The 25,856-nt window shown below is 42.1% G+C and overlaps 1 protein-coding gene across 1 annotated transcript in view; it reads right to left on the bottom strand.

Annotated features, from left to right (window-relative positions):
- The window catches only part of TOP1 (DNA topoisomerase I), an 87,276-nt gene extending 63,728 nt beyond the window's left edge, over window positions 1–23,548 (bottom strand). The window contains exons 1-2 of the mRNA XM_057530208.1: window positions 23,136–23,548; window positions 22,786–22,810 (exon numbers count right to left, since the gene is read on the bottom strand). Coding sequence (XP_057386191.1) covers window positions 22,786–22,810; window positions 23,136–23,168 — 58 coding nt within the window. The 5' untranslated portion in view covers window positions 23,169–23,548. The remainder of the gene's footprint in view (window positions 1–22,785; window positions 22,811–23,135) is intronic.
- Between the last annotated feature and the right edge of the window lie 2,308 nt (window positions 23,549–25,856).

Here is a 25,856-nt window from a genome sequence, read left to right as displayed (position 1 = left end):
GCAGATGAGCCATGAAAGTCAACTACCTATTATTACTATCATTATTGTTGTTGTTGTTGTTATTATTGAGAAATGTATCTTCTCATGATTGAGCAAAATTAAGTGTGATGTACTTCCTGCCAGCTAGGAAATGGTAGAGTTGATTCTTGTCAGGGCATACAAGAAAATAAAATCCCAGAGTTATATTTAATTTGCTTTTCTAAAGCCATGTGTCCCAAAAGCAGTTTCTTAAAAAAGATATAGATACACTTCTACTGCTTGTAGTTTTAGAGTCCCAATCCTCTGCTTAGACAGAAGAGAAACAAAACACCTAGGAATAAGAAACTTCAGTATCAAATAAATCCAGCAAAATTTGATCCAATTGTTATAAAGTACCTGAAAGCTGGCTTAATCCCAGGATGACAATGAAGCTGCAGGTCTGGAAACCAGGTACAGAACCAGTCCCAAGTAGCCAAATCAGTATCAAGGTGTAAGATGAAGAGTTCACTCCTCACAGGGAAACCAGACACATATACAAATTATATGAAAAGGGAAGCCAAGTCCATAAAACACTTTATTAAATATGTTCAAGAATGGGAATTCCCCGGCAGTCCAGTGGTTAGGACTCCGCGCTTTCACTGCCGAGGGCTCAGGTTCAATCCCTGGTCAGGGAACTAATATCCCACAAGTCGCTCGGCAGGGCCAGAAAAAAAAGAAAAAAAGTTCAAGAACGATGCCGTTAGAACAAAAGATCATAGTTAAACCCTAATGACGATTAGAGACATAACAGACAAGCACAGAAGGTTGGAAACAACCTCTGAAGGAAGCAGACAGGTTCAATAGAGTGAAAAAGATCCGATTCAAATCTTGTTCTACCACTGACTGTATGACCTTGGGTAAAAGTCACTTAACTACTGGGTCTATAAGGAGGCAGCATAGGTCAGTGACTAAGAGCTTCAAATCTGTTCATCACTGACTTCCTACCTGTGATCTCGGTAAACTCACCTCTCTTATAGATGAAGAAATTGGGGCTCAGAAATTTTAAGTGACCTGAAAGAATTTTAACTTCAAAAGTCAATCAGATTCTTTGTGTATGGTTGTAACAGAATTCCTGGCTAATCTCCACAAAATTCCAAACATGTTCACAACTGTCAATAAGGTACAATTGTTACTGACCCCTCTTCATGATTAATTTACATAAAACTGAAATGAGCCTACCCAATCATTCCAAATAACTTAGGGTTCAGGTTTTATACATGCATTTAAGGCGGCAACCATGCCCATTCACCTTGCCTGACCAGCCAACGATAAATAAAAGGCTGTCTGATTTGATTTTCTTTCCTGGATGCCGCTTACAAAGAAAGAAGTAAAACTTTGGCCTGATCTAACAATCCTGTACCCAGAAGCCTAAAATACCTACTGGTTTTAAGGGATACACTGCTAAACCAGTTAACACCCCCAGGTAGAAATATGTGCATGAGTTTAGCGGTTATCAGCAGGTGGCTAACAGTGTTACCAAGCTTATTGCAAGCTACATAGTGACTTATGTAGTTGCATAAGTCACTAATGCAACTACAATTCAACCCAAGCACAAACATTTACATTTTGTTAAGAGAGAAAAGGCAAAGGAATTGGCAAAGATTTCTGACCATTTTATCAACTGCTCCGTGATCTTTAAGGATTTTACCACTCCAATCTTCTTCTAAATGATTAGGGTAATCAGATCAGGGCAGGAGAGTCCTTTGCTTCCTTATAAACAAAAGCAGAGACTTTTCTGGTATAAAGAAGGGTTCTTTGCCAAGCTTTGAGGCAGACCTCTTTACACCGACTTCTGACAACAGGTTTTGAGACTTAAAGCAGTAGCTGTAAAATATGATGCGCTCTTCCTTCAAAGATAGTAAAGTGTGTGGAGGATGGGGGTGGGGAATAGTTATTCAAACAAAAGATGCCTTCCCCAAAGAGGCCCTCAAACAACACTGTCAAAGATAATCTCTGCTCATCTCTGACACACAAATATATAGCCAGTGCATTAGGAAAGTGGACAGTGGAACGATTTGGTTGAAAAAATTAATTTTCTAGGGACTTCCCTGGTGATCCAGTGGTTAAGAATGTGTGCTTCCAATGAAGGGGGCCCAGGTTCGATCCCTGGTCAGGGACCTCGATCCCACATGCATCCCACAACTAAGAAGCCTGCATGCCACAACTAAAGATCCCGCGTGCCACAACTAAGACCCAGCGCAGCCTAAATAAATATTAAAAAAAAAAAAGAAATTAATTTTCTAAAGAAGATATTCATCACCTGCTCATTTATTAAATCACTTCTATTGGGATAAATCCTTGTATCTTCTCCTTCCTCCCTGACCTTTAAACCCATGGATACCACATCCCCAGAAGCTGGAGTTTTAACAAAATCCCCATTTCTACTTAACACTCTACATCCAGTACGTTCTAACACTTTGAGACTGTTTTTGTCTAGGACAGATAACAAGCTGGTCTCAATGATAAAGACTGGCATCCGGGAGTGTGGTCAGTATCAGGGGTGTGCAAGAATCTCCTCAGGAACTTAATGCCAAACTAAAAGCAGTCACGAAGACCGAGAGCCTGTCACTGAAAGGGGGACGGGTTGAGGGGGTGAGAGAACTCTACCCTTCCCTCTCTCCCCACACAGCTGTCTAAATTCAGACTTTACCAATGTTGATCTAGTTTCAATCCAGGAAATCCAGTCTGTGATCCATCTTAATGGGTGGCCGATTTCAATTTGCAGCCCATGGAAGAGTCCTTATCACTATTTTACAGTGATTCTCACTGACAACATTTCGAAAATTCCAGTGCATAGTTAATAGCTTTTCAAAGTATGCAAGACAGAGGCCGTTATGGCTAAAAGTTCAAAGAGCTCTGGAATTTAAAAGAAAAATGTTGGGAGAATTCAGCTCTAAAGAAAGGCACTAGTAACATTTCCAATTTTTAAAGTCCAAATTATCATTTGTTCTCCCCAAATGTGTATTGTATATAAACGAGACCTTTTGTCATGAACTGACTTGTTCATTATTGAAACTAATGGGGTTTCCTCATTAGGGACCTAGTACTCTCAAGCTAATAACACAAAAAACTCCAGCGAGAAAATGCAGATGAAAGTATTTCTTCTTCTCTCCTTAAAGAAGCTGGGGTTCACAATATTCATTCATTCAAATATTTACTGAGTACCAACTCTGTGTCAGGCATTGTTCTAGGTGTGGCAAAACAGCACCAAGTCTCTGGTCTCAGGAAGTCCCATAATAAGCATCATAATCACCCCAACTCAGCAGCTGTTAAATGAGTAACTTTGGAAAGGGAGGGGAAAAAAAGGGTCTCCATAAGGGTCTCCCAAGTTTCCCTGGACTTGGCCCCATGAAGTTCCAGAATCAGACTTCAATACTGCAGCTGGAAGATACCTTCATAAGAAGTGATAGACGCCAAGTCAAAGAAAGGGTCAAACAATCAGATGAAGGTTGCCAAATATTCTGCAAAGTACTTAAGTTTTTCTCCTCAGTGTTCAATACTTGGTAAAATTTCATCATCAGAAACTTAGGAGTACAATGCATTAAAAGACTAAGAGTTGCTCAAAGATAGAAGTCTAGCATTTTCCATTTTGTTTTTACCAGCTCTGCAACACAATCTCAAATTCTAAAACCAATCACAACATCTTCCCAAGTGTCTATATGCTTAGAAGAAATGCCACAAACTGACTTAAAAACACCTAAGTGGACCTATCTTGGTTCTTAAACATCAGCAATTCTGTACGATTAGTGGCCAGATGTTGCTCCATGCCCTTGCCTTGGAAAAGACACAACATGAAGCAGCCAACTGGTTTGCTTTAGGCCTCAATCTCATACAAAAAAGGGTTAAATGGTCATAGGATGTTTTCTCTTCCAGTCCACTTCCTCATTTAAACTGGACTCCTTTTATGCTTTTACAACACTACAATTACCTTAATCTGTCTTTTCAGTCCCTTCCTGTCTATGCATCCTATTTTAACTTGTTTTATAACCTTCTCTCCCATCCTACTCCTTCCATTATGCTCCTTAAATTCAAGTTCATCTTCCTCTCTTCCTCTGGCTCTCATTCCCAGGGACCAATTGATTACATTAAAAATAAAAAAACGTGCAATGTCATGACGGGGTCCTAGGTAATTTATTTCTCTACTCTGGTCTCAAGTTTTCTAATCTGTAAAATGACCTCTACTGATCTCTTACACTTACAGTCCCAAGAATTCTATGATCTTTAAAAATTGTTTTAGTTCAAACGAATTAGGATAAAAAGAAAAAAAATCTAAATGCTTAAGAGCAGTGGTTCTCAAACTTTCCTATGTATGAGACCTGGAAATAAGATCATCCTCAGATATGTGTATTTTAACACAAGCTCTCCAGGTGACTATAATCTATAATCATATTTTGAAAAACCCTGCCCTATCATGTCTTGGTCCTTTGAGCAGTGATTAATACCAAATACCAGCCACCTACAATAATGGACATGCTACTGATTTTATTTTCAGCTTCTACTTCAATTGGGTCTCTGTTCCTTTAAAAGGCAGGCACAAGGTGCTGAGTCAGTCCCTGGGGACTTTTTTTTTTTTAATTTACAGCTGAGAATATTAAGGCTCTACAATTGAGGAAGAAAGAGGTTTTCACCTGCTACTTTCCCAGCCCCTATATGAAAGGAAGAAGGAAGAGCTACATAAGGGGTGACACAGCTACCCCAACTTAGATAAGGAGTAGGGTAGTCAGGTGCTTTAGAATAGAAATTTTCTTTGTTGTTTGGATATCGGGCACAGACGTGCTTAGAGACAGAGGTAACTTGAGTCCTGCCACTGGGACTCAGTTGAGAAGATGAATGACTGGAAAAAAGATAGAATAAGACTTAATGAAGCTGCAAGCTCACAGTAAACTTTTGACACTTGGCTTATACAGATTCCTCTGGAAGCCAGAGGCTACCAAGTTTTATGAAGAGAGTCCCGTGAGCTTCCTGTGATACATACAAGTGCGAATCAGCAAGGTAAGCAACTGGCACTACTCACCAAGCCAGGGGTCAGCAAAATTTTTCTCTAAGGGGACAGGTTAATAAATAGTTTTAGGCTTTATGGCCCATTCAATCTCTGTTGCAGGTACTGAACTCTGCCACTGTAGCACAAAAGCAGCCACAGATTATATGTAAATGAATGAGCATGGCTGCATTCCAATAAAATTTTATTTATGGACACTGGAATTTGCATTTCATATAATCTTCCTGTGTCATGAAATAATATTCTTTTTTTAAATTGAAGTATAACTGACATAACATTATATTAGTTTCAGGTGTATTTAATAATTTTTTCCCCAACCAGTAAAAAAATATAAACACCATGGGCCATACAAAAGAAGGCACATTTTGCAGAACTCTGCAATTACTTAATAGTGACTAGAAACTATCCCCAATGCCCCTGTAGAGAGAGCAGTGCCATTCTGAAGCTCGGTGTGTAAATGAAGAATACCCTCCTTGCTTTACCTAAGGCTTTCTCCTAAATGATATCCATGCTCAGCCTGGTTCCCTTTTCTCTCCTCCTTTCAAACAGCCCATGAATGGCCATACTTGATTTAAAAGTGGTTAAAATCTACTTGCTCTACAAAACTAGACAGAGTCAGTCACATGAATGAGAACTCGGAAGGGGAGGCCAAGGCTGAGCCCACTGCTAATTCTGCTTCTTAAGCAGCAAGCTAGTTAAATTTGTTATTTATCCCCCTTGAAGTGGTAACAACATCACACTTGTTCACACTCCTAACCACCTCCAACGAAACCCCTTAGTAAATAAGCGGACTTCAGAGATCCTTCTAAAATAAGGGGGTTGGGGGGTGGGGGGTCTAGTAAATCCCTGGTTAACAAAAAGATCCTTTTTCTTGAGTACTCAGATAAACAGAGGTTTTACTGATTTTTGGAGTAACTGGCTCCAAGCACAAGGTGAACTGCTAAAAAATAAATTATCCAGGGGTCTCTGCTGCACAAGCCGGCAAGCCTTCCTTAATAATTATGGAAAGGATTACACATTAAACTGTAACAGAGCCTTCTAGTCAATGATATTAGTCTGATAAGGATCCACTGTAAATGAAGGCAAGTGCTCTAAGAAATGCAAGTCCTTGGCCTGATACCACACAGGTCACTCCACTACAACCCAGGATTCCCAAGAGGCAACTGAGTCACCCAGGCTCCCCTTTACCTTGTTTTGTGTCACATTTAAGAACTCAAGCTGTGGCATCAGACAGGCTTCGATTAGCCTCCCAGCTGTGTGGCTTACTACAAACTACATAGCCTTGAGCCTCAGTTTCTTCAAAAGTAAAGTGGAGATAATAAATGTTCAAAATTCAGCTACTTAATTTTATCCCAATTCCATCTTGTCTTCCCACCCCCAAAAATAACAGATCATAATTTGAAGCTAAAGCTGAAGGAAACTGGATCTGTCCCTGGTTTTTAAGCAATTTACTCAAGTTATTTTCTAAGACCTCATACGTTCACTGTACGCCAGTGGTCAAGGCTATAAAATCCCACTTTGTTCCACCAGACTAAGATTGTCTGGCTAATGGTGGACTAGATTACTTATAAGTAAGTCAACACTCACTCACTATGTTCACTGTGAGCATGCAAATGACAGGAAGACCCCAAATGGGGTGGAGAAGTTGAGTTCTGATCTGCTTTTACTATAAGCAGCACCTTGGGTGAGTTAAAATCTTGGGTGCTATTTGCCTGCCTGGACAATCTTAGATTCTCTACCACTTCTAGTCAGACATTTACTTATTACTGACTACAATGGAACAAATATGAATTAACTCCTTGTTATAGCAACATACTAAAAACTTGCAATTTCAAATTAAGTTGTGAGCTAAAACCAACCATTTTAAAGGACAGTGATCCATAAAGGTATTATATGTAAACATAAGTTAATGTTTTTGTCAACTACAAAACAGACATGACCTATCTCATAGGGTTGCTGAGATAAAATGAAAATTTATTCAATCCGCAGGTACCTTAAATGTTCACCTTTGTGTAGCACTAAAGGGGTCAAGTAAAATGGAAAACTGTCTGAATTTTCCAACTGCTTTGGTAAACTCAACTTTACTTACCAGTCATAAATCCTCTTAGCATGTCACCCAGGATAAGGCAATGTAGACATACAGAAGGAAGTTCGCTATTCAAACTCATAACACAAATTCATACCTGTTTTGGATTTTGAAGCTCCAAGAGCCCCAACCTCCCATATTCCAAGTAAAATCTAAACCCAAATCTCTTTGCTCTTATCTAAATTTTACCTAGAGCTGTGCTGTCCAATATGAAGCCACTAGCCACATGTAGCTACTTTAAATTAAAAAAAAAAAAAAACTTGAAAATTAAGTTCTTTGGCCACACTAGCCACATTTCAAAGGCTCAACAGTCTCATATGGCCAGCAGCTACCATGTGGAATAGCAGAGATCAAGAACAATTTCCATCATGACAGAAAATTCCACTGGACAGTGCTGACAAAACCAGGATTGAGACTTCCTGTGTCCTGATGCCTTGGCCTAGCGCTCTCCACTCCACCAGCGGCTCCTCTGCTGGAGCCCAGTCAGGGGCCTTCTCCCTACACGGCAAGACACTATGCTGTGTAGTTCCTTAAGGTCAGCCGAAGTTTGCCGTCTCAAAAGCAGGCCACTTCTGCAGAGTTCCAGGGGAATCAGAGACTCAATGAGTGCTGCCCAGAGAACATTTCAACTAAGGTATTAGTCCACTAAGGTATAAGTTAAATCAGATAGAGCAATTATTTTAAGCTTCAGGAGTATGGCAAGGAAGTCCCATTTTACTAACTCATCTTTGTTCTCTAAATGCAAGACAAAGTTGGAATTTTTTACTTTTGCCTCTGAAAGTAATTAACCAGTACAAGATCCTTAGGAGGGTTATTTGCATTTTACATACTCTTCTGTAGTGAGTAATGTTTTCACAAGGACATCTCCGTACTGAAAATGCTTCTCCTTTCCTAGGAGGCAGAACTTAAAAGAGAAAAAGGACTTGTCTAACCTGAAAATGTACCTTCTCAGGCCAGCTCAATTAAGACAGGCTCATTCCTGCAGGCTTGCCTTCCTTTGCTTCTATTAAGTGGGCCCTTAATGCCTGGGAGGTAGTGAAAGTGACTACAAATCTCCTGACTATGCTGCATAGGAACACCCACCAGCTCAGCCTAAGCTGCCCATTTCCAATGGGCGTGGGCCTCAAATGGCCCCAAGTCCACACCTTGTCTGGCCATAAAGGTATCAAGTGTGTTGATGCGTTACTTCATGCATCCTATTACTAATTCAGCCGAGGGGCCCTTTTTGTCTAGACTATCACTACTGACTGCTTGAAATGCACGGATCATTCTCTGGGTAACTAGCTACAGAAAGTGTAAGCATGAATATATATATGCTCTTTAGAAGCTTTTCTGGTGCTAATCATGTAATTGGCTCCTTTTTTTTGCTCCCATTTTGAATTACTCCAAATTCCTAACTACAAGGAAGTATAAGTATCAAACAAGTATTGAGGCCCAGACATGGGCCTTGTGAAAAAACAAGGAACAATGTTTAAGAGGCTGAATTACCACAAAACTAGTTATAGGCTTCATGTGAATCAGAGTCATAATCTGCTCAAGGCCACCCAACTACCGAGAGTTGAACCCAAGTTTATCTAACTCCAAAGCCTATGTTTCACTGGTGAGCACGTGGACTTCATCAACCATCTTTCATTCCTCCTAAAAATGTGAGAGGCACAATAGGAGAAGGTGAACTTCAAATCTTACTCTATTCCACTGGTTCTGAAACCTCAGTGTGTATCAATCACCTGGCTGACTTGGTAAAACCTAGACAGTGAGCCCCCACTCCCAGAGCTTGAGCCAGTAGGTTTGCATGAGGGCCAAGAATGTGCATTTCCCCCAACAAGTTCTCAGGCAATGCTGATGCTGCTGATCAAGAAACCACACTTTAAGAACCACTGCTCTATTCAGATCCTCCCATTTCAATCAGTGCCATCAGTAACTAAAGACCCCTAGTTTAATCTAAAGATAGTGACCTCCACAGGTTAGACCCACAGCATTCCACTAAACTATTCTCCATGTAATGTTCTCAAGCCCTGCCTTAAACATCCTAGGAATACTAGTATGAAAACTACCTCTCTCTTTGTGCTCCACTTAGTCAACCAATCTTAAAAGATGACATCAGGATCAAATAATGGCTAGTTAAACATGGAAGTAGGAGAAAGGGTTAAGATTCTCATGAGACACATAGTTAAACAACTGCAAAGGCAGTTAACTATCTCTGCTATTTATCTAAATGCTCATTGAAAGGTAGAAGATACTTATTTAGAGTGGGATAAGTAATAAGCTTTTATAAACATATGGAAAACACTGTTCTGGTGCCTTTTTAAAAATTCTGTAAATTTAATAACTGGACCAATGGAGTACCTTAATCAAATGAAACAAAACAGATCTTAGCCAAATAAAATAGTTCAGATAGATCAGTTTCTCCAAAGGTTACTTATGGGTCACCTGTATTAGAATCATTTTGAATTGTTAAAGATATATTTAAAATGCCGATTTCTCAATAGCTCCACAACAGAATCAACTTCAAGGCATAGGACTAGGAATATGTGTTTTTACCAAGCACTCCCAGGTAACTCTTTTGCAAGTTAGCTTAAGAACTGAAAACTCAGTGTGAAGCTCTCAATGTTCCTCACTTGATTTTCAACCAGTTGGTGAGCTAGGAGAGAGGGAGGATCCCATTTCACAACTCAACATTTGTTAAAAGCATCTGTATGGACCATATAAGATGAGATCATGCTCTTGCCCACTTCCTAGTAAGTAATAAGCCAACCACGTAAATTTCTCCAGCCTAGAATGAAAAATTGGAAGAGGACAACAAAGGCTCAGTGAAAACCAGAGAAAAGTGGTTACTTCTGGCTTGGGGTTAAGTGTTGACTGCAGACAGATTTCACTGGAAAGGAAACTGAGTATCTAAGACTATGCCTTCAATATTGAAACAGGCTCTGAGATGTTTCTAACTCTCAAGGAGTTTACAATACTTAATGCCTTCCTAAAAATTGACAGGAAAATGGAGATGATATACTTATTTAAACTGTACCAAATTCTAAACACTAAGGAGGCATTCCAGGGTAAAAAGGAATATTTTAACAGAACAAAACATGATCATAGACTTCTGGGATAAGAACACACACTGAACTTTATTTCTGGGAAACAGGGTTGCTGCAGAAGGCCTTTAAAAAAAAAAATCAAGTTTTCAATAAATGTACTGAGCAAAATTATCTTCACTTTTGTACAACAGCACCTACTGGCATGCATATTTACACATGTGCAATCAGGATGAATTGTTTGATAGTCCGCTAGTCTTATTTATGCTAACACTTTCACTGTTTTCAGTCTCTTATAGACATATTTCATCATATTGTACTGTAACTTTAAACTCTTCCCCTAAAAATTTGAGCTTAACACAAACACTACCTGACATCTAAATTCTAGAAGTTAGCTCCAGTCCTAAATAAGTTCTATAACATTTTCAGGACTATTGAGGGAAAATTTTTAGCTTCTTGTTTGCCCAACTACAATCTGTTTCCCCAAAGAGAAAACAAGCACATTTCTGCTCATAGACAACTTTCCCGACATTCTGAGATTAGGAGGGTGCTAACATCTGTAAAAAGATTATAAACTTCTGTGGAAGCGCAATTTTTATATTACACTGCACTCAAGGGAGGAAGAAGGTGATTTGATTTTTAAGTGGAAAGAGTAATTAATTATGGTCAAACCATCAGCAGCTGAATCTCCACTGAGCCCACCCGGTCTGTCGTGGACTTCTGTAGGCAAAGGGAGCTAACTGGGAGACTTCTCAGAGCTGGGCTGTGTGGCCTTGGAGAGCTTTCAGTTTGGAAGTCAAGTGTAACAAGCCAGCAGTTACAAAGACTAGCCAATTTGTATTTCTCCTCCCCCTTTTTGTTCTTTCCTGGTTAACTAGAACTGTGAAAATTTCGATGTTAAATAGCAAGAACTACTGTCACTGCATCTACTCCTGCAAAAACACACTGACTGTAAGAATAAGGCAGAGTAAAGCTAACGTTTAGTCTCAATGAGTTTTCTAGTGTTCAAATCACTATACATAACACTACTATGTACTCTGAACCTTCCTCTGAGGAGTTTAACAGCTTTCATGTATTGCCCGTATCAAGACACTTCATGGATTAGGAAGGAGTAACAATAGTAATATATTTGAAATGTTTCATAAAATTAGTTTCCCAGGACTTTAAGTCCTGAGTCTAACCTCTAAGATTTCAGTTCTTCAAATTTAATAAGATGGTGATTTCACAGCTTTTATTTTAGGCGATGCAATTCAAGGATTTTAAACTATTTCAAGCAAATACTTGATTAGCTACTGTCATATGAATCTCTTGCACAGAATGTGAACGTTTCTAGTCACCATGACAAATGTACCTGTTCAGGGAAACCTGAAAACTAATTTCCTAAAATTCACGCAAAACAGGTATCTGATACAAAAAGATAATGGAAAATACACAGAACTTAAAACTAAACTTTTATTCTTCTATTCCAGGTGAAAAAGTTTTAATGAGCTTATAGGTATCCTAAAATTATTCTTTCTAGAACAGTTATGAGTTTGGACATCTTTGGAAATCTAAGGTCCTAGGTTTTCCAATTCTTTCCAAGGAGAGAAAAAAAAAAAATCTCCTAGGATTGGAAATAAATGGAGACATCACTCTTTTTCACTGATAGTGAAGCATTAGCTGCCAGAAAGTACCTTCCGTTCCCACTTACCCTGGTACGACAGGAGCCTTTGCACTGATGAAAACACATGGAATCTCAACAGAGGAAGTAAAAATACAGACCTGCAACTTACTAACTTCAAAGTGTTCCTTCTGAGAGCCCTATGGGTTTGTCTTGTTCATCTGTATCTAGTCACTACAGGTATTTACTTCGGGAATGTTTAAATAAACGAAAGTTTCCATTTGCAATTAAACATGAAAGTTTTAGCTTCCTAAGTAGATCTCTTAAATACTGCACCATCCCAACCGGGCAAAGCGGTATGAGAAACAAAGCGGTTTGTACACAGTTACAAAGCAAAGACGAGTCAGCACCCTCCTGAGCCCGCCCATCTCAGATTCACAGCAACAGTATCATATTCAAAGCTCCCTAGTGACCCTTCCCCTTGAGTAAAATCTCACAATACCCAAATTTAAAGAAATTGAAGACGTTCCCTTTGTACAGAAGACTAATGAAGCAATCTCTGAAAAGGTGCTTGGGTGATTTTTTTTTTTTTTTAATTTAAGGACTGAGCAAGGAACTCAAAATTTTGTTCTAAGTTTTTACCTTTACTAAAGTAATCCTCGGGACTCCCCTGGTGGCGCAGTGGTTAAGAATCTGCCCACCAAGGCAGGGGACACGGGTTCGAGCCCTGGTCCGGGAAGATCCCACATGCCACAGAGCAACTAAGCCCATGCGCCACAACTACTGAAGCCCGTGAGCCTACATCACGTGCTCCACAACAAGAGAAGCCACCACGAGAAGCCCACGCACCGCAACAGAGTAGCCCTCGCTCACTGCAACTAGAGAAAGCCCGCGCACAGCAACAAAGACCCAACGCAGCCAAAAATAAATGAATAAATAAATAAATAAATAAAGTGATCCTCACATGCTATTTTTTTTAAAGGAATTCCTTTATTTTTATTATTTATTTATTTATTTATTTTTGGCTGCGTTGGGTCCTCGTTTCTGTGCGAGGGCTTTCTCCAGTTGCGGCAAGCGGGGGCCACTCCTCATCGCGGTGCGCAGCCCTCTCACTATCGCGGCCTCTCTTGTTGCGGAGCACAAGCTCCAGACGTGCAGGCTCAGCAGCCGTGGCTCATGGGCCTAGTTGCTCCGCGGCATGTGGGATCCTCCCAGACCAGGGCTCGAACCCGTGTCCCCTGCATTAGCAAGCGGACTCTCAACCGCTGCGCCACCAGGGAAGTCCCCCTCACATGCTATTTAATCCTCAGTATTAGACCTAGTTTAGATGCAAAGGACTAAGACTCAGAGATTAACTTGTTCAAAGACCTCGCCATTGAGCAGAAGTGCAAGAGCTCAAATTGAAATATCCTTTCCACTATATTATGGTTGCCTGATTTGGCGGTGGGTGGGGGGAGACACGTGGATCCCCTCCCCACCCAAGGCTATTCACATTCTTAATCAGAGTAAAATGATATAAGAGAAAGAGGTCTAAGCTCTGAAGACTTTTAAACCCAATCCTATTTCTGACACTCTAACATACGGAGGGCAATAGAGCCATGCAGTATTAATATTCACCTTCTCACTGTTTTTTTTCCTATGTACTTTAAGAACCATTTGTTCCCGAGATGTTTATCTTTTCAAGACTTTATCTCTGAGACTCTTTAAAATTAGACCCTGTGCTGTAATTTTGATCCTACAAAATTATTTTCTCTGGACTACCTTTAATTGAATATTAATTTTGAAGTCTGTTCCTGTTGTGATGCTACTCTGATAATCTTTTTGATCCATGGTATAAGATCTCTACTAAGATCCATTTGGCTTAATTTAATGTACATTAGTGAACACATCCCTAACTAACTTCGGTTTATCTTAAGTAGTACTTCCAAATTAAAAATTCAAGGCAATTCAATAATCAGCATTACCTAGACTTATCAGCCATTACTGAATTTTTTTTCCATGGAATCCTCCAAATGCCTATACTCATGCACAATTGTTAACATGGAGTTTGCTACTTAAGTTCTCATACCTAAGCTTTATTATCCAAGGCACTTATTCCCAAGAATTACTATTTCACAGCAAGCTGAGCTGGTCACTTTAAGCAACCATCTGAATAAATGAAAAATAAAAGTAATTCTCAGGTGCTTTGAGTCTTCTCAGTTTAAAAATATTGGGGTGGGGACTTCCCTGGTGGCACAGTGGTTAAGAATCTGCCTGCCGATGCAGGGGACACGGGTTCGAGCCCTGGTCCGGGAAGATCCCCCCACATGCCACAGAGCAACTAAGCCCGTGTGCCACAACTACTGAGCTTGTGCTCTAGAGCCCGCGAGCCACAACTACTGAGCCCATGTGCCACAACTACTGAAGCCCACGTGCCTAGAGCCCCTGCTCCGCAACAAGAGAAGCCACCGCAATGAGAAGCCCGCGCACTGCAAGGAAGAGTTGTCCCCACTCGCCGCAACTAGAGAAAGTCTGCGCACAGCAACGAAGACCTGATGCAGCCGGAAAAAAAAAAAAAAATTATATATCTATATATTGGGGTGGCAGGTAGTAAAAGAGTACCCTTTGAAGAACCATGATGACGGAAGACATACTGAGTTCTGTGGTTTAAAAAAAAATAAAAACAAAAACCACAAATAATGAACTAGGCATTTCACTGATTAAATGTATCTAAAAGATAAATCCCTGGTTATCTTTCTTTTTTAATTGAGGTATAAATGACATATAAGCTCTGGGTGACTTTAATAGAAAACCCATAATTCTATTAAAAGGCTGAGAAATTACCCACATCAATACACTTCCTTCATTTCCAAGCCCACCTTATTGCTGGAAGAAGTTCTTTCAGCAGTAACCACCTTGCCTTAGACTTATTCTTAGAAAAGTAAGAACCAGCTATACATTTGGCTCCTACTTGGTCCAAACCTAGATAGAGATACACCATTTTTTATTTTACGGTGATTGCTTAATAGTCAGAAGAGAGCCACATAGGCTATGCAGTTCAGTTAGGTAAAGACTCTATCTACCAACTCTAGTTATGTGTTACTGTTCACTGTGTAAATGTCAGGAAGATTTAAAATGTTAACAGAGAATACCAGTGAGGGAAGGAAAGAGCCACCAACTCACTACTTCAAACCTAACATTCAAGATAAAGATCCATCTCAGAGCAGAAGCTGTCTGATCAAAGTTTAAATTTTAAAATGTGGGTAGAGAGACACCTTCATATACTCATTTAAATCTCAATAGCTTGTGAAGCATAGAAATATCATCCTTGTTTACAGATGAGAAAACAAGGTATACGTATGCTAACGCAAACATATACAATCTAAAAAAATGGTACTGATGAACCTAGTGGCAGGGCAGGAATAAAGATGCAGAGAATGGACTTGAGGACATGGGGGCGGGGGGGGGAGGGGAAGCTGGGATGAAGTGAGAGAGTAGCACTGACATATATACACTACCAGATGTAAAATGGATGGCTAGTGGGAAGCTGCTGCATAGCACAGGGAGATCAGCTTGATGCTTTGTGACGATCTAGAGGGTTGTACAACAGAAACTAACACAACACTGTAAAGCAACTATACTCCAATAAAGATTAAAAAAAAAAAAAGAAAAAGAAAACAAGGTATAGCGGCCAGGGCAAGTTTCATAGTAAGAACAGGGACTTAATCTAGATTGTTCTGATTTCTACTCCAACTTTCTATTTTACCACAGCTGCTCAAGAGCATTGTATCTCCCCAGAGCCTCCCTCTTCATCACTTATTCCCCTACTTCAATAGCAATCTGGTTCCAGCCTTAATACCATAGCATCTCTTGAAGATATAAGGGGTCTAAGGCTATCTCTAACAGCATATAATTAAGGGCAGCCTGTGACATCTTTTTTTTTTTTTTTTTGGCTGCGCTGAACGGCATATGGGATCTTAGTTCCCCAACCAGGGATCGAACTCACGCCTCCTGCAGTGGAAGCACAGAGTCTTAACCACTGGACTACCAGGCACGTCCCGGCTGTGACATCTTATTAGAAGCTTACCAATTACCACCTGACTGGGGTTTCTGGAATCTGGACTAAGGCAGTATGCTACCAAAAAGGGGAGATGAGAGGGACTTCCCTGGTGGCACAGTGGTTAAGAATCCGCCTGCCAATGTAGGGCACACGGGTTCAAGCCCAGGTCCAGGAAGTTCCCACATGCCGCGGAGCAACTAAGCCCGTGCGCCACAACTACTGAGCCCGCGTGCCACAACTACTGAGCCTGAGCTCTAGAGCCTGCGACCACAGCTACTGAGCCCATGTGCCACAACTACTGAAGCCCGCACACCTAGAGCCCATGCTCTGCAACAAGAGAAGCCACTGCAATGAGAAGCCCACGCACCACAACAAACAGTAGCCCCCATTGGCCGCAACTAGAGAAAGCCCGCGTGCAGCAATGAAGACCCAACGCAGCCAAAAATAAATAAATAAATAAATATTTTTTAAAAAGATATTTTAAAAAAAGGGGGAAGATGAGAAGGTTATCCCACAAATCTATACTATTCCCATTAAATTCAGATTTATTTATTCTTTTTTTATTTTTAGAATTTTATTTGTTTTTTTATACAGCAGGTTCTTATTAGTTATCCATTTTATACATATTAGTGTATATATGTCAGTCCCAATCTCCCAATTAGATTTAATGAATACAAAAACATAGTGTCTACCAAACTCTCAAAATTAGTTCCCTTCCTCCCACTTACCCTTCTGCTGCCAAGCAAGAGCTCAGATAGCTGACTACAAAGAAATAAAGGGGCTACCTTATAGGAGTTGGGTAAAGCAAGGGGGTCTTAGCCAATGAGATTCCCTAATCCACTGATCTTGAAATCTGCTAGATCAGTCTTCTGCCCAACCAGTACTTTGCCTACAAAACTTTATAAATCTAGGCATTCGTATCTGGTAGCAAGATTAAAATCTGGACTTTTACTAAGGGGCAATGAGTACACTTCTAGTGTATTCTACTGTAGGAATAACCTTCAACTTAAAACCTTTTTTTGGTAAACTCCAAATAGCCAAGGATATCTCCTCCAAGAAGGTTCCTGCCCTCTATCTTTCCTAGGCTGTGCTGAGAAAAATACAAAGAATATTGGACCAAGGGTTGGCGGATGTGTTTTTGTTCTTAAAATACAGGAAAATGTCATAATACCCAGGGATCTATTAAACTTGTTCTCAGCAACGTCAACAACAAAGATGAGCGAATTAAAGTCCTCAATTATGCTGACTGCTTTAACACCTTTTGTTGAAGCTTATCTAGGTGTGTCTCAGGAATGCTAATGAAGTGAGTTCTTCGGTTCCTTAAATCCACAGAAACAAAGTTAACTTCAAAGGCTCAGAAAGGAATTAACAGACAGACTGGTAGAGATGCACCTCTACCCAATCTAATGGGGAGGGCAGAAGGGAGATGTAAATAAAAATATTTACTATACATTTCAGAAAAATTCTCAAGAACAGTACAGAAAGGTAAAGTTGGCAGGGAGATAACTGAGTGGATCTAAAAATATAAGGCAACAAATTAAAAACGAGTACCTACCAAAAGAAATTTTAAAAAGTTGCCAACATCCCTTGCCGTTTCTTTCTTAACTAAACCTTAGAGACATAAATGACAGATAAAGATACAATACAAACTTTGACAATGGGTGGTCTAGCTTGATGATATTACAATCTGTATACCCTAGATGTATACTTGAGTCACTTCTCTCCCAGTCTGAAAAATATTTAGAATCTTTCTTGAATATACAGAATAAATATCATTTTAAACAATATCTACTGCTGCTAAAATCATTTAGCAAACTATTAGTCATTTCCTACAACACTACCCAAAATACCATTAATATCTAACAGATATTCCACTCTAAGCTTCTTCCCACCTAATAAAGCCAAGGCTACACCCACCATCACCACTCCCCCATCTTTATCCCCCTGTGCGGTACCCAGGCCCTATGCTATCAACACAGAGCATACTACACATTGCCCACACCTAGATAGGCAGGTGGTGGGGGAAGGGCAAAGGTTGGCAAATGCTACTTCTTCCATACCAATGGCCTCTATTTTACATTTCCTACTTCAGCTACTGGCCTGAAGCCATGGGGATGGAAAGCTGCTTCACAAACTTCAGATTTACAAGGCATGGAAACAGAAGACTTGTTCCAACTATTACTACCCAAAGTTTAAACACAATCTAAAAGCCTCCTTTAAACACAATATCTCAATCACTTCTAAAGGGCCAGTTGGGAACTTCTCCCATCCCAAACTTTTTACCTTAAGAAGCCAAATTCTCAACTGCTTGCCCAAATGCCCTCATTTCGCAAAGTTAATGAATTCAAAAATAATTAAGGGGCAGTCAGATAATCTTAACCACAGGATACAGAAAAGTTAGTGAACTGACTCTCTTCCGTCTCCAAATGCAATGAATGGACCATATTTTACCTTTCTTTCAAGACAGTTTTTTAACTCAGGATCCCACATCAAATACTCATTTCAAGCATTTCCATAGCCTCATTCAAAAGTAAATAATTACATTGGAATCCATTTTTCCCAGTGAACCTAGAACTTTATTGGAGTTCAACATAGTTTCATATGGAAAACACGCAATCCCTCACAAAACACTTCTGGAGAAGTAACTTTGGGTTTGAAGAAAATCAGTATTCTGCACTGAAAGTGTGGCAAAAGCTGTTAAAGACCAATAACATACGTATGCACTCATACCCAACTACTAGGAAATAACATGAACAACTGCAGTATGTCTAAAGTTCCTAAAATGAAATACACCCAGAAAGCACAACAGAATCATGTCCGATACCATTGGGAGCAACAGGTAACCGTTACTGTGATTAACATACAACACATATTCACAAGCTCAGAAGTCAGCCATGTTTTCTGCATGCCCCCACACATGCCGAAAACAAACAAAAACCCCCAAAAGCCTAATTTTAGAATATAAGCTTTGAGACATGTTAAGAATTCCTGGCACTTGTATAAATGGACACTGACTCACTGAGACCTAGCACAAACTAATGAATCTTCAAATTCTCACAATTCCCCGTTATTATGCTGATGTTAAAGGAAAAAAGCCAGACTCAATTCTTTTTTTTGCTACTATTGGTTAAAATGAGATTTTGGAACTGACCCTGACTTCCTATTTTCCATTTTACTTTATCTACCTACCAAAGACAAGTATGAGTTAATTATACAAGCAATATTATCCAGTTTTCACTTTTTAAACCATGAGGTATTTCTGATTTAGTAACTACTTGATTTTCTTGTTTTACCGGCAACGTCGGAATCTAAAATTTGTTTGTGAGTTCTGACATGCTAGTAATCTAAAAAGCACATGTTGACAAGCAACTCCGTTTCATCTATAAAGATTCTACAGCAGCTCACTCATTCTGAAAAGGTGCCCCCAAGAAATCTGGCTGCAGTGGAAGGAAGGACAACACTGGAGCCCAGAGCTTAGGTGTTTCTGGATGGAGTAGGAAGACGTGCCAGATTTCATTTGAAGGTGCCATCAGTTTGGTTTTAAAAATGTGATGGGAATTTTCAGATGGCCACATCATTAGCTTTCCCACCTGCCACCCCAACCAGTGCCCAACAGCACAGAAGTATAGCTATCTGTTAGCATCAGAAACAATTTATATTTAATTCTATCATCCAGTTTGAATCCACTAAGCTACTAGAATCAACACAAGATAATGCCAAACAATGAGCCCATGTAACATTTCTGAGAATAATCACTGATGAAACCAAGCATTATACTTTATACTCATGCCAGGGAGGAAAGAACCCTACTACTCCAGAGTAGATGGGCAAAAACATCAAGCTCTTGAAACAGCAATAAGACAACTGACCCCCAACCTGATGTTACCATTATCAACACTACAGATAATTCAGTAGTCTGCACAGTACTGTGCTAACGACTCAGCCCCACTTCAGTGAGTGCTACCAACACCTAGAAAAAGAAGCCTTTTCTCTTAGATATAAGAGATTATGGTTTCTGCTCCTGAAACTCCCAGCAATACTTTAAATATAAACACATTTCACAAATAACAGATTTTTCCCAGCAGTTGAGTATGGGCCGGAATGTTCTAAATTCTATACGAACAGTAACAGTTTTAACTATTGTAAAGAATGAACTCCAAAGGCAAAATATCTTTTAGCTCTTAGGGGACGAGGGCAGGCAAATGAGGGAGTTTTGTTTTAACATTATTGGCACAGTTCATCTGTAAGATGGGTTAGGTCCACTTAAAATCATGTTTAAGCAAACTCTTAATACAAAGATCAACAATAACTTGTCTGAGCATAATTAAACATTGATTTTTATCTTTTAAAAACTCTTTCATAGTTACATAAATCAATCACTAGTTACTAATGTATTACTTAACAGAGCAAGCATACAGCTACTAATACTACATCTTTCTTCTAGACAATATTTACAAAGATAATACTCCACTGTCAGACCCTCAGTGTGGTGGGGAAGCAGTTAAAGTGCTTGTTCTCTTGAAGGAGCAGGTTTAGATAAAAAGCAAATGACAAACTATCAAATCTTTCCCTCTTGCCTTTTTCAGCTCTGTAAGACAGTAGAGATGAGGCAGCTTTTAATTTCTTCATACTAGAATCATATATAGCATAGTGGCTAAGCTTGTGAGCTTTGTAGTGCCAACTCACTGCCCTTGGGAAAGCTAGTAAATATACCTAAGGCTCAGTTTCCTTATCTATGGAAATGGAGATAATAGTACCCAACTCATAAGGGTTCTTCCAAGAATTAAACTAGATGATCCAATGGAAAGAACCGAGATTCATGCCTGATAGACAGTAAACATTCAATAAATATCAGCAATTATTGCTATTACGAGTGAAAAAACACATTCTAAAAGTCAATAAAGCCAGTTTACTTCAGTCTCTACAAAAACGGCACTGAAGAGCAATAACCTACCCAGCCTACAATTATTCACATATTCAACAGTTCCTTTGTACAACCTAGGTGAGAACCATGGAGGTTAACTTTCTGAGGAGAAAGGATTACACTTTGTTTCATTAATAGATACATTACTTACTCAGCCCAGTCTGAGAGTCAAAAGAACACTTATTCTGTATTAAGATCTTACCTTCCTCCAAGAGGTCAAAAGGACTTCTTACATCCTCACCTGCCACTTCCTTTCTTTGCTCCCACATCCCAAAGAAACATATCTACACTCTGCGGTTTTCTGAACAGCAGGGGCCTCATCTCCCGCTTTTAAAACCCTGATAGGTTGACTAAACATAGTTAAGAAATACTCCAACTCCTGACACTCAGCACCTAGCCTTGCACAACACCAAGCCCAGAAGCTACCTCCTCTGAGAAATTCCCCCACCTCCAGACGAAATTAAATCCCCTAGTCACCCAAAGCATTTTGGGTATAGATTTGTCCCAGCACCGACCTTGTAATTAACTAATTATGTCTCCCCAGATAGACTGGATTGAAGGCAAGAGCAGCACTTTGTGGCCAAAGGTTCAGCTCTAGCACTAAGCCCAGTGCCTGGCATATATTAGGTGCTCAAGAAATGCTACACTTTAACCAGATTCTCTCCTCTCAGAGTACCATCTCTTGCTGGATGCCCTACTTCAAAATCTGAACATAAGGCTGCTCGCAGTAGAGCAGGCTAACACGATGGACTGCTGATTACAACATCAGAAAACCTAGTCATCAGCTTCTCCCATTGGATAGGTTCCCAGAACCCAAACTCAACTGAGCAGGATTATGTACCATCAGAATCAGTGGGAATTCCCAGCACACTACAGAGGGTACCTTCTCCTTCAACAGGATTGTTGAAAAGCTCGCAGGGTGAGCCTTCTATTGGGGGAATCTTCACTCGGTAACTGAAGTGGAAATACTCAAAGAATAAATGCCTTGATTTGGCTGAAAAGGGTACAAAACATAAAGGTCAGGCAAAAGCAAGCTAGCTCTCGATTCCTGAAAAACAGCGGCTTCTGAAAAAGAATGAACAGGAAGCAGGGGTGGGTGCTGGTCATCTTTGTTTCAATAAATAAAATCTTTTTTTCTACCCCACAGCCCACGAGAAAAGCCTAATACACCAGGCCAGATGAGATGCTCAGCAACCTTTCCTCCTGACAACTACACTAAACTGCATTTCTAAAAAAAAAACAGTGCCTTATGAACCACAGCCCCACTGAAGTTCTCGTCAGTAATACTTTAATTAAAAAAAAAAAAAATCAACATGCCTGAGCCCAACATTTACAATGGATGGCCAATAGAGAACTTGCAAACTTTCTGAAGGCAGGTACCACTACCTTTGCAAAGAACACAACTTGGGGAAAGCAAACTCAAAATATAAAGAACTCCACAAAGGAGGGCTTTAGCTTTAGAGCCCTATTTCCTACCATAAACATCTTACCAGGGAAGGGGAGAAAAAAAAAAAATCAACAGTTGCCAAAGAGTATCTTTCATTCTGGAAGCAGAAAAGGAAACAAACAAGAAGCAGTAAGAGGGAATAACACCCCAAATAAAGTTCTCCTTGGGAAAAAACAGTAACAATTCAGGCTCCCAACCTTCCCCCTGGTGAGGTCTGTGATTTACGTGGCTTTGCTCCGCAGAAAGCTTTTTCTGGGCAGCTCAAGGAAGGAGCCGAGGGAGGGAGAGAAAGAGACATAGGCACAGAAAGGAGAGGAGAGAGAAAAAGAAAATGGCGCAGAGACTAAGTCCCGACTGTCGACAAGGCGACTTTCCCGGGAGGAATCCGGGCCCGGAAAGGCTGCCAGAGGCCCGGCGGCGGGCGACGCGGGGTCTCCGTTGCCCCCTCTTGGGAGGGCCGCGATCTGGGGGCGCTGGGGTCCCCGGAAAGGGGGTCCAGAGGCGGCCCGATGGGAACAATGGGGCCGGTGAGCGAGGAACCGGGACTTAGTCTCTGGGACGCCATGTCTGTCCTCTGCCCGGCTCGGGCCGGGCGCAGGGCCGGCGGCCGGGGGGCCCGGGGTCGGGGAGGGGGCACACTCACCATTCAGTCGGAAATCCGCCTCGATCTGGGGAGAGAAAACGAGGGACTATGAAACAACAGGCACATTCACCCCGCGGGCGGCGGGCGAGCGCGCGCTGCCGGGGGCCGGGCCCACCCTGTGCCCCCCGGGATGAGGGGGCCCCGGGAACGGCCTAAAGGGCCAGCCAACCCCCCTAAACTGTAACTTGGCGCCTTCCGCCCGGGGCCCGGGAAGCCGATCTCCTCTGGCCGGCCACCCCTGGCGGGGGGCTCCGGCCTGTCAAAGCGGCGGCCGGGCCGAGGCCGGGGCCTGCGCCGGGGGTCGTGGAGGGTCGGGGCGGGGCCGGGGGCCCGGGCGGGCCGGGCAGTACCTGGGAATCGTTGTGGAGATGGTCCCCACTCATGTCGGCCGGAGCGGCGAGCGCGGCAGAAGGCGAGGGGCGCCGAGGAGTCGCAGACGGTCGCGGCCGGCCTGTTCGGGCGGACGGGGCTCCCGGAGGCTCCCAGAGACGCGGGTAAACGGCGGCGGGGCGGGCCTGAGACTCCCGGAACGGCAGAGGCGGCGAGCGCGGCGGGCGGCGAGGGGCGCCGAGGAGACGCAGACGGTCGCGGCCGGCCTGTTCGGGTGGACGGGGGCTCCGGGAGGCTCCCGGAGACGCGGGTAAACGGCGGCGGGGAGGGCCTGAGACTCCCGGAACGGCTGAGGCGGCGACAGCGGCGGCGAGGCTGACTGCTGCCGGGCTGGCGGCGACAGCAGACCCCAGCAGTTGTGTAACAGCCTAAGTTCGCATTTCGGCTCACTGCGCCTGCGCGGCCGCTTTTAAATGCGACGTCCGTGACGTCAGCGACTCCGGAAGGAGGACGAGGGTTGCGGGACCCGCCCCCTCGCGCTTCCACAGGCGGACCCGGCTTTGCATCGCAAGCCCCGCCCCTAGCCCTCGCGCGCCGATGTGATTTGCATAAGGAGCTGACTCCGCCCACGGCCGCCCACCCTGTGAAATCTCTTCCTCTCCCAGCGCCTTTTCTCGGATCCCAGATCCCTCCCCTAGGCAGTGCGCAGGCGCAGCCCGGACACCGCCTCCGGACCGGGGCCGGCAGCTCGGCCACGTGGTGGGCCTTTAAAGGCCGCCGCGGGACAGCGGCAGGGCCCGGTCCGTGATCTCCCGGGAGCTGCAAATACCTTGGCAGCAGGGGCCCCGAGCTCTCACCAGCTATTCTTCTCTCGCTAACCGGACCCCGACGCTGCTTGGCGGGAGGAGCTTCCATCCCAGCCTTTGTCCAGGCCCACTTCTTAAAATTTAATTTTTCAACCCGCCAAAGGTCTGGTTTAGCTCCAGTGTTCAGCCGGGTACATGTAGCCCTGGGTCACAAGAGGCCTGATTTCATTCGTTCATTCTTCAGACATCCCTGAGCCAGGAACTGTGCTAAGGAAAGGAGTTGGGTAGGGGCCAAAGGGAATCAGATCGCGGGGTAAACACGACCTGGCTCTGTACCCGGCTGTGTCCATAACGCGCTATGGGGCGTAGCGGGGAGGAATTGGAGAAAGAACTGCCGTTTATGGAGCATCTACTGTGTACTCCGCTCTGGATTCACACAATAGCTCCGTGAGGTACATATTTTACTAAAGTTAAACTGTGTCAGAGATACGTAACCTACTAACCTACCTGACATCTTCATTTGGATACCTCACAAGCTTCTCCAAGGCTGAACTCACCATCTTCCTCCGCCACCCAGCTAGAAAAGCTCCACCCTGGACGTCTTCCTCTCCGTTTCTCAGAAGTCCAGCTGATTGCATCTCTTCAATCCTCTCCCCCCCGCCCACACACCTGTGGAAGTCTGCATTATCTCCTGCTTGAATTCTTACAATACATTCCTAACAGGGATCCCTACTTCCTTTCTGGCTCTCTCACAAGCTGCTCTGCAACAGTAGACAAAGTGCTCTTTCAACACCAGATCTAACCATTATCCCCTTTCCGCAAACGTCCCCTCATCTTAGTACGAAGTTCAAAATTCTTAAAGCAGCTGCCAAGATCCTGAATAACCTGCTTAATTCAAGTGTGACCTTTGTGAATTTTTTTTTCCATATCTATTACCACTTCTGCTATTATTACTTAATATTTTAATTGATCCCCCCTTCTTTCTTTAGCTTCATCCTAAGCAATAATAGCTATGAAATAATAATGTCTATGAAATCATTTACAAATAGAATACAAAAAGTGTTCCATGGGCCACTGAAATCACCTCTATCACATCTAGTGGTAAACACTTTAATTCTTAATTCATTAAGAAAAATTAATTCTTGTGAATGCTTCAAAGCTCAATCTTAGCACCATTTTCTCCCTTCCACACTCCCTGACTCCTCCTTCCCCACCCAGATCAAGTGCCCCTCATAGTGTCCTTTTCCTTTGTAACACTTATCACAGTTATTAAATTACTAAGGGGGGTAACTAGTGATTTTATGTCTCTCTCCCCTATTGAATGCCAGGTCTATGAGGGCTAGGACCTTGTCTATCTTGCTTAGCACTTGATCGCCAGCATCCAGCCACAGAGCCTACGAAAGAGATGTGCAATCAATGAGGGAATGAAAGCAGGGTAATACAGTGGTTAGGACCACACATGCGGAAGTCAAACCAATCCAGTTTTGAATTCTACTCTGCTGTTTACTAGCTCTGTGACCTCAGGCAAATTGCTTAAATTCTCTGAGCCCCAGTTTCCTCAACTGGATAATGGTGATAATGGTGCAATTTTAAGAGATTTTTGTTTTTTAAATTTGACTGAGAACACACAGCTAGTAAGTGCTGAGTTTTGGATTCAAACTCAGGTCTGCTTGACTCCAAAGTTATTCTCTTTCTCTGAAACAAGTTGCCAGAACCAGTTTCACCTTGCTTTTGGTGTCTTTCATCATAGTCTTTCCATCTCAGAATCAGCCCCTGGCCACCAGGTGAAGCATATAACTCCTACCTGTTTGCTGCAGTAAGACCAAAGTAAGTTGAGGACTGCCTTAAGGCATAACAGTGCCTCCTACCACTACTCCACTGCCACCCTCCCAAGCCAGGGAGAATCTGCATTCATTTTCAAGGAAGATCTGGGTA

This window comes from Balaenoptera acutorostrata, chromosome 15 (genome assembly GCF_949987535.1).
Source record: "Balaenoptera acutorostrata chromosome 15, mBalAcu1.1, whole genome shotgun sequence".
NCBI lineage: Eukaryota > Metazoa > Chordata > Mammalia > Artiodactyla > Balaenopteridae > Balaenoptera > Balaenoptera acutorostrata.
Note: the sequence above shows the minus strand (reverse complement) of the source record. Positions and strands in the feature narration are given on the sequence as shown.